Source organism: Limulus polyphemus, unplaced genomic scaffold, assembly GCF_000517525.1.
Source record: "Limulus polyphemus unplaced genomic scaffold, Limulus_polyphemus-2.1.2 Scaffold3490, whole genome shotgun sequence".
In the NCBI taxonomy this organism is placed as follows: domain Eukaryota; kingdom Metazoa; phylum Arthropoda; class Merostomata; order Xiphosura; family Limulidae; genus Limulus; species Limulus polyphemus.
In genome coordinates this window covers 16,884-26,314 of record NW_013669100.1, presented here as the reverse complement: position 1 = coordinate 26,314, position 9,431 = coordinate 16,884, and the positions used below count along the sequence as shown (strand labels likewise).

Genomic DNA, 9,431 nt, shown 5'->3' with positions numbered 1-9,431 from the left:
GAGGGATGAAAAATAAGAACGTGGGCATAAGAATACAAAACATTGACCATGGGCATCCTCAGTCCTGGAGAAAAGGCCCACCACAGTGTGATAAAAGACAACATAGGAAAAAGGGAAAGAACAAAGAAGCGACTGATGTGAGACAAATCAATCAAAAAACTCTAGTCTAAGAACTCTTAGATGTAGGACATGTAAATGATGGGAAGGTGCCAGACATTGGAACATGAATAAAGAATACAATGACCAAAGAGACAAACGAGCAACCAAAAAAAAGAAAGAAAAAATCGAATGCAGCAATCCAGATAACCCACATGATGCTAAAGTTACAGGAGTGACACTCCCCAAAAAAAATGGACCAGTAGAGGAAAAGAACCAACTGCAAGTCCCAAATAGAAGTGGAAGGAAAACAAACTTGGTACAAGACAGTGTCTCACCCCAGAAGATCCCAAAAGCAAAGAAGCCACGTTTGTATGGAAACAGCCGAAGATGGCAAATGCCCCAACATGGAGGTGAGGAGGATGAAGGTATCCTATAAAAATCCCCAAGAAATAAATGAAACACCTCAGAAAGGAGGTGTATGGCAGCAGTAGTAAAGGATATAGGGGAAGACAAAGGCTGGAAAGCTTGGCTGGGAAGAAAGGGATAGAATTAACAAAAAAGGGTTTAAAAGATAGTGTAGTCAAAGGGTTAACTGTCCTTTACTTCTCAAACACCATCACATAAAATATAGTTCATCTTATAGATGGAATTCCCCAAAACTGATTTAATTCAGTGGCATGTAGTAAATCCAGGAAAAAGGCTGACCTTTGTTTCTTTTTTTTGCCAAAATTTACAAACTTCAAATTTTTTATAAGCTTCACATGCTACCTAGGTATTGTCTTCCTAGATTATAATATACATATAAATCAGATGATCATTCATTCCCTAAAACTAAACCTACACTTGGCTGATAATCGTCAAACTTATCGGCAATATTTATTTCCTAATGGAACTTACACTGATAAAACATAGTTCTCCCAGCTTGTCTGTTGTGCTAGCCTTTAAACTAAAGACTCAATTTTACAAAGTATAGACTGAAATTCAGAATATTTTTAGCAAACTCTCTATTGTAGAGGTGCTATATTATAATCAGTTAATTAAGCCCTATAGAACCAAATACAGGTATACCTTTGAAACAGTTGTTTACTACCTTCTATCTAACAAGTGAATATAATCTCTCTCCCCTTGTAACTGAGAATATTAGTTTCAGAATGCATTCTTTAGCTCCCATACATGATGTCTCTGAAGCAGCCACTTATGGATTCTTCTACTGTACTTACCTTTACCTAACTTGTAATGTACAAGGAGCACACTTTTCAATTCCTAAGATAACTACATTGAAGACAGACTTACAAATGAATTGTAGAGTTGTATATAATTACTTGTGGTATATTCTAAGTTGTTAATTCCACACCACGTGTCACTAGCCACAATAAGTGTCTGCTTCAGGGCACATATATGACTGCTACACCTGAGAGCTTAATTTTACATTTTAAACAAATAGTAAATGAATTCTATTTTTGCAAATATACAATTTTTACAGTCTGAAGCATCAAAAACAGGCTGTTATGGGCTACTGCAGACTCTGAGCAATTATACAGGTTAAATGTCAAGCTTCTGAAAAACTGGTTTAATATGTTTTAAATGTTCACCGAGAGACCTGAAAATATAAAAGGAACAAGCAAATAAACAAAACTCCAAGATACCATTCATTGGAAAGATTCAATGATACAATGAAATATAGCCTCAAAATTAGTGTATGAAGTTCATTAAATTCTTTTACATGAATTACAACCCTCCATCTAAACCTACTTCAAGACAGATTAAACAGGATACTACTTTGTTCAGGTTGCCAAGTAAAGCAGAACAAAAGTCTGTAATTACTTGAGGTCCCAGCATAACCACACTGTGGAGAAATGTCCCCAGCCAAGCTTCCTGATCACGTGATACCTCCCTTGGAACAAGTCACTAATCTTCACAGGATGATAACCTCCTGAATATTTAAAAAAAGTGATGTCATTAATATATGAAAATATGGATAAAAAAAAAAGATGTTGAAATAAACCTCATGATTTGGCTTTTCTTCAGTAATCTTATCCAAATAAAAAAAAAAGATCATTTAAACAGAAATAACCAAACAAATTTTGTAGCTTATTATACTAATAAATTCCAGAATTGTTAACAATATCTAGGTAATCTCTTTTGTATTTATAATATGTATAAAACATGTCAACATAAGTTTTGCTATTCCCTTTATGTTTTAAAATCCCAGGTGTATCACTTACAAGAAAAGTATATTCCCAGATTTTAAAAACCTACTCATATCATAGAGATTTCAACCAAATATACCCACCCCCATCCCCCCTTTTTATGGTAAGATTTGGGAGGAAAACTTTTTGTAGCAATGAGGAATTCTGGTTACATTTTTGCAATGGGTTCAATATTTCAAAATTATATACTAAACTGAAGCCCAAAACATTATTGATATATAATGTTCTTGTTCAGAAGTATTAAAACAGCAGATTCAATAAGTTCTTGAGTGATGAGTACACTAAAACTTTGCTATTTTAACAACCTTATAATTTATACCCCAAATCGGATTGATAACTACTCTACATCCAGTCCTTGTTAACATACTCTAAAAATGCTCCCCTGTTTCACTAGTAGTCACTATTATTACCACCATCTCATGTACCTCAAGAGAGCAGTCAAAATATGCAAATTTAATGGAGCCCATTTCCATCAGAAATTTATCATTTGGTGTCATTTTCAGCTGGTTTGTAAAGTGGTTGTTGGAACCCTAACAGCCCCATTCATTGCAAGCTACACTGCAACTGCATATAGTGTTAGGAAGTTAGATGTTGTTGATAGAATTCTCATGCTGCATAAATTAAATTTCATCAACAAGAAATCTTCAAAAAATAAGCTCTATTAAAGTTTCTTTAATGCAAATATAGCCTCTGTTCTCAATTTTGAGGAAGTAATTAAAAAAAACCCTTTTTTTTCAATGAAATCACGAATTTGAAAAAACAACCACAAATGATCCCTTTCTCCTCAAAAATGTTTACACTCATGGTTATTTTACTGCTGAGCGAGTAGCAGACCTGGGTTTATAAGCTGGACAATTAGACTTAGACAATTTCTTATATTAACAATCAGTAATATTAATACAATCTGAATGAATGTTTGGTAATACTCATTTGCATAAAAGTAACAGTTAAAATCTGCTGGCATAAAAACATGGCATGTTATTCTAAGTAAAGTGGCAAAAAACTGCCCAAGTACTTCTGAAGTGTGACTTCTTATTCAGCATTTGCTTCTGCTAAAGAAACGGGTGCTCATTGAAATGTTTCCTTTTTTTAACTTTTACCATGACCCTCTTGACTTATTAACTCAGACAGAAAAAAACAAAAAGAAATATAAAACAATTATCATTTATTCAACATTAATTTAGGTTTCCAAGGTAATCAAACTGTTATTTGAAAGTACTCCTGTATCAATATATGTAAAAAATTAATGTTTTGCATATTTTAACAAAAACAAAATAATCACTGGAAAGAGTGGAAAATTGTCTAACACAGATGATAAGCATCCCATATAAACTTAGTATTTGCACTAATATTGATTAACGATGCTAATGAAGTAATAGTTACATGTTGAGCTCACTTTAAGTTGTGATCTAAGTCTATGGAGTATACACTGAATCCAATGATATTTGGATTCTAAAGCATTTCTTCAATAAAAATATACAACAAATCAAGCAACTATAAAAATTTTGGTATTTTTCAAATTTCACAGTTTCCCTGGTTCATGGGAATGAAAAATCTGGTTGCAAAAGAGTTAATAACATTCCCTTTAATCAAATACATGATATAGCTATATATATTTAAGATTAATTCATCTCTTTATTAATAGTTTTATTTGTTTTAAAGAAAAGTAGAGGCTAAAAGAATTTCTAGTGGTTTTCTAACTATTATATCACCAAAAGTATGTAGACTGTACGGTTAACATCTTTAAATATTCCAAATGTGTTACTCAGTTTTTTGAATATCATAAACATAATAGTGTTCCATTCATATCTTCATAAAAAAAGGAGAGTCCCTTATTAAAGTACATCTTTATAGCTCCTAGCAATAGAAATGGCAGGTGCATCAAGTACACCACAATGCTAAACAAAAAAAATGGGATTACTTGATAGTAATCTCCAGGGAATTAAAAACACATGCTTAAGGGTCCACAAATAGTTTTCCCTGTCCTTACAAACGAAATCAGCATTTAGTTATATAGCTTCTATAAAAGGGGGTATTGGTACACAAAGACAATACATCACAAATAATTTGATAGTAAAGTTTCTTGTGCTAAGTTCTGTATTTCACTTGAAAATTCACAACTATCTCTCAAAATATATCCATCATTATTAATTTTGACAAACAATAAACTAAAAAGCCTGCTAATGCACGATTATAAAAACTACTATTTTAATTCTGCACTTAATTTTAGTAAGTATAGAAGAAATTCCTGGGTGAGTTTCTGATATTCTGATGTGTATATACTCTGTGTTGATAAATCATCCTTTTTTAAAGTCTTAATAAATATCATTATAATTTAGTTTATCTAGTTTTTAGTGGGATTTTGATTCAAGTCAACAAGTTTAGTTATACTGCTCATGATAACATCAGCTCTATTGAAATAATCTAATTTTTACTGAAATTTTTCAGTGTATGTATCTCTTCTTTATTTATATTTAAAGACTTATATTCTGAACTGTTATTACTAAATCAAATCAAAGCTATTCTACTTACATAAGTTCTAATATTAAAGGATTTATTACCACTTCTGATTACTGCTATGAAGTTTATTAACTGAACACGACTTAAGAAAGTTTGATGTAGTTGTCCTTTCAAATTATCTTAAACAAGACCAATGATGAAAGCATTCTCTGGTAAAATATATCCTACTTATCGAATAACCAAGGTAAAAAAAACAACCAAGTTAGTTCAGGATGTAATCTGTCACAAGTTGTAATATGTCATCTGTATCTTGTAACTATGGAAAGAAACTATTAGAAGATAATGTTTTTAAAGTATTGTTATAGAAAAAAGTTTAGTACTGTTAGTGAGAAAGCAGTAATTAAGAATTCTAAATGGTCTGGTAATTGCATCTCTCGGGCCGGTTATGAATTAGCAAATTACAACTTTTACGCTTCCCTTTAAATTTTACGTTAGTTCTTTATTTGTTTAACTTGCTCGGTATCCTTTCATAACAAGTTACACAGTGAATAAAAAGAACAATAAACTTTAAGAAACTTAGTTATCTTTTTAAGAATAGATTGTAACAAGCTAAAGAGCAATAACAATGATATTATTTTAGATATATCACTCAATCAGGTTAGAAGGAAGTAATTAAAAATTTGTAAATTCAGACCCAAGTATTTGGTAGCTAAAGGTTTTGTGATGATAATGGCCTAAAAATATTTGTAATACTTATTAGTTGAATCTTGTTAAATATAAACATCCCATGCAAAGTATTATAGATAATATTAATACTAAAAGTTTAGCTCTACAATAATTAATGCAGCTAAATGAGCTTAAGAAATATTGCATCTACTGTGAATTAAACTGTAGCTAGCCTACAATATACATAGGATAGGTATGGAGAAGTAAGATTTAGAGGCACTTGGGATAGATACTATTAGCATAGAAAAAGTCTTTATTTTTATATATTGTTTGCATTTATAAATATATTTAATAAAAGGTATTGTTTTCAATTGTAAGTGCTACAATTACTGACAAGAAACTACTTAAACATGAACCACCATGCTTTACGTACACATATTTAAGCTACATATCAATCTGTATTACATGACCTTTATTATTTACAGGGTATTTTATGTTTTTTCAGATAGTTATGAATATATGAATCCCCACCTTGATAAAAAAGTTAGCACAAAGGATCACATATAAAGTGTAATAAACTTAAAATAAGACCCAAAACTCGAGCACTTTTGAATAGTTGACTATTCTTCTTCTTTGTTTTCCTGAAGAAGAATAGTCAACTAATCAAAAGCACTCGAGTTTTGGATCCCCACCTTGGTAGCTGATGAGCACATTTATTTTTGAGTATCAACTATTGTCAACTGTTATAACTAAGTTCCATCATTTGAATGACATCCAGTTTACATGTTACCATCATTATTTAGTTATGTTTGAAGTATTTTTTAAGTTAATAACAAGTTACTTACTGCAAGTCACTAAGTATATCCTGAGCAAACATTGTTCTTTATAGTATTCTTACCGTTTTTCCCAAAAAAAAAGAGAAAAAGAGAGATGTTTTTTCTTCTATCTTGAAAGGTGTCTCTAGCTATAGTTTGTTACCTTTAAGGGGGGATATTCTTCATCTCTGGCTCCATTTGTTAAAATTTCCTTTAAATTAGTAATACGTCTGAATGTTTCTTTGTGGGGTTCAATGAAGATTTATATTCTTACATTTCATTTCTTTTTTTTCATTTAAAGTTCTTTTTTTTTCTGTCTCATGCTTCTTGTTATTTTGGCTTTTGCATACCACAACATATATTCTACCTACTTATGACCATTAACAGGTTTGATTTATCCTTGGTTGAATGGTGATAAAAAAATACAGCTGCATGATTCCTGCAACTTGTAAAGTCATGAGTTTTGTCTGTCCCTTTCTATAAACTGTACAGTTAGTTACTTCAGCATACCAAAACCTGTCTAGATGTTGCTCATTTATAAACAATTGGGATAGCAGTCCCATAGTGTTAGCTCAATAACAATTTATAACACCAGTTCTTTTGAACTAGAGAATATCAAAAATACCTCTGCAGTAGTCTCTGGCATCTTCCTGTTCATCATCATCTGACCCCATAATTTCTTCCTCCTCTTCTTCTTCTTCATATAATGGTTCTGATGTAGAGAACTGTGGTTCAAGTCTAAGGAAAAAATCAAACACCTATAAATTTAAAATCAGTTGTTATAAACATTCTAAATTCATATACTGTATTTATTCAGATTTTCTAAAGTAAACTGATTCTTTATTCTTTTCTTCTGTAGCTCTGTTTCTTTTAATTTAATTTTTTTTCCAGATATTTTTTGTAAGTTCAAATTAATGGTTCTACCTAGCCTTCTGTTCTCTACAACCACATGTTACAAATTATTTTTTCTTTTTTATTACTGATAATAAGACAAAGTACTGAACATTAAATTTCTTTCTTAATTTCAACAAATGTAACAAAAAATGAAACACACAACTTACCAGCTTTTATATAGTAGTCATCAAAGTCACAATTATAATCATAAACTATTATAAACATTTTCTGCTATCATATCTTATAAAGATATTCTAATGTGGAACAACTTTACAAACAGCTATGATTATGGTTATGATTAAAGCATACTTAGTTTTGTGAACAAATTAGTAACTAGGAAAAAAAAAGTTAGTTTCTAATATGAAGTTTTTTGGTTATTTTTAAATACACTCAAAAACCTAAATATAGTTGGTAATAATCCCACAGTATCCACGATGTATACATAATGCAAAACTTCAACACAGCTATAATATTTTCATAATACACTCAGTAAATATAAATCTAAAAAATCTAAATACTTCATGTTTTCATCCAAGTTTTGGTGAAAATGTCTGTTAAATTTTCTCCTAGTTTCAAGCAGTACCATCTACAAAAATATTCATTTCAGCAAGTTAATACACACAATTGTTTTATCTTTCTTAGCTTGTCTTTGATCCACCTCTATCTTAGCTTTGAAAGTCATGCAAGTATAAACCACAAACACATGAAAAAGAAATGACAATGATTATGGTAGATTTCTGTATATAACACTGAAAAATTAATTCAGTCTAATGAATATATTTTTTTTTAACCAAGTTCATAAAAGTATTTCTCCATGTAAAGTACAAACCAAAGGCATATGTCATCACAAAACTAAATGATAATTACAAAGAAAAAACCCATACTGGTCTATCTAGGTTACCTCACCCCTTAAAAAAAATTAACAAGTCATATACAGCCCTTATCTTTTAAATATTTATCAAGGCTTCCTTCCTTTAAACCACCTGTTGGAAAAATAAAACTGACTTAATTGAAAATGACTTCTACAATGCCAAAATTTATATTTGTGCCCCCTAGTCCTATTATTCTCAACATTAAGTATGAAAAAGATCATGCATCAACACCTATCAATTCCCTTAAACATTTCAATCAGATCCTCTTTAACTCTTCTTTTTCAAGAGAAAACAATTTCATATATCTTAACCTATCCTCTTAGGACAACCTTTCTATCACAAGTATCATCCTAGTAGCCTTCCTGTGAACCCTTTGCAATAATTCAATATCCTTCCTATGGTAATGAGTCTGTAGCTGAACAAAACACTCCAAGTGTGACCTATACAATGAAATTATAACCTAAAATTATATTTGTCCTACCAATAGCAAAAGCACACTGCTCAGATGGCTTAAGACTGATCAATCATAACACCAAGATCATTTTCTTCCATATAACACTGTTATGGTTATTCCCATCAAAAACTAGACTTATGATACAAAATATGATAACCCAATTGCATTACCTTGTATGTATTATAATTAAAAGGCATCTACCAATTATTTGCCCAACTCACCAAATAATATAAATCCTTCCCATGTTAGCAACTCCCAAAACTTTAATATGATCAACAAATTTAATTTATTAACCATTCCTTCATCTATGCTATTGATGTAAATCAAAAAGAGCAAAGGCCTTAACACTGAGCTCAGAAGCACTCTAATTGTGACATTAATCCAGTCTCACTGAAATCCTTTTATAACAACCCCTTTTTTCCATCCAGCCTCTTTTCTAATCAAAGAGTCAACTTATCCCCCACAATATAATGATTATATCTTCAACAATATCTGTCTAACATGAATTAAATTTCATCAGATAAACACTGAGAATCATAGTAGGATTCAGTTTAATAAAAAGAGAATGCTTAAAATTATTTAATAAAACTGTGACAAAATTTAACCATTAAAAGCAATGTACCTATAAGAGTTTTATATCTCTCTCAAACTGAAAAGTTTTTCTTTGTACTTTAAAACTATACATTTTATTGTAGAAACATGTTGAGTCACTCAGGAACTAAATTTCATCAGATACACACTGAGAATCATAGTATAATCTTATTATAATGGGGCTTGCCATGTATAGGTCCAAAACTCGGATCTCAGAAACTACTGCATCAATCTTCACCAATCATAACTGGGTAATATTTTTATAACTAGGCAGTATTTTTATAGCTGAGCAATAAATAAAACAATTGAAATTTCCACAAAAATGATATGTTTCAAATTTAACGATTAAAAATGACAAAAAAAGGAGTAA

General features: G+C 30.7%; 1 protein-coding gene across 1 annotated transcript in view; it reads right to left on the bottom strand.

Annotated features, from left to right (window-relative positions):
- LOC106469444 (SRSF protein kinase 3-like) overlaps positions 1-9,431 on the bottom strand; it is a 70,747-nt gene that overhangs the window by 46,185 nt on the left and 15,131 nt on the right. Inside the window, exons 2-3 of the mRNA XM_022397962.1 lie at positions 6,876-6,988; positions 1,924-2,032 (exon numbers count right to left, since the gene is read on the bottom strand). Of these exons, the coding sequence (XP_022253670.1) occupies positions 1,924-2,032; positions 6,876-6,988 (222 nt within the window). The remainder of the gene's footprint in view (positions 1-1,923; positions 2,033-6,875; positions 6,989-9,431) is intronic.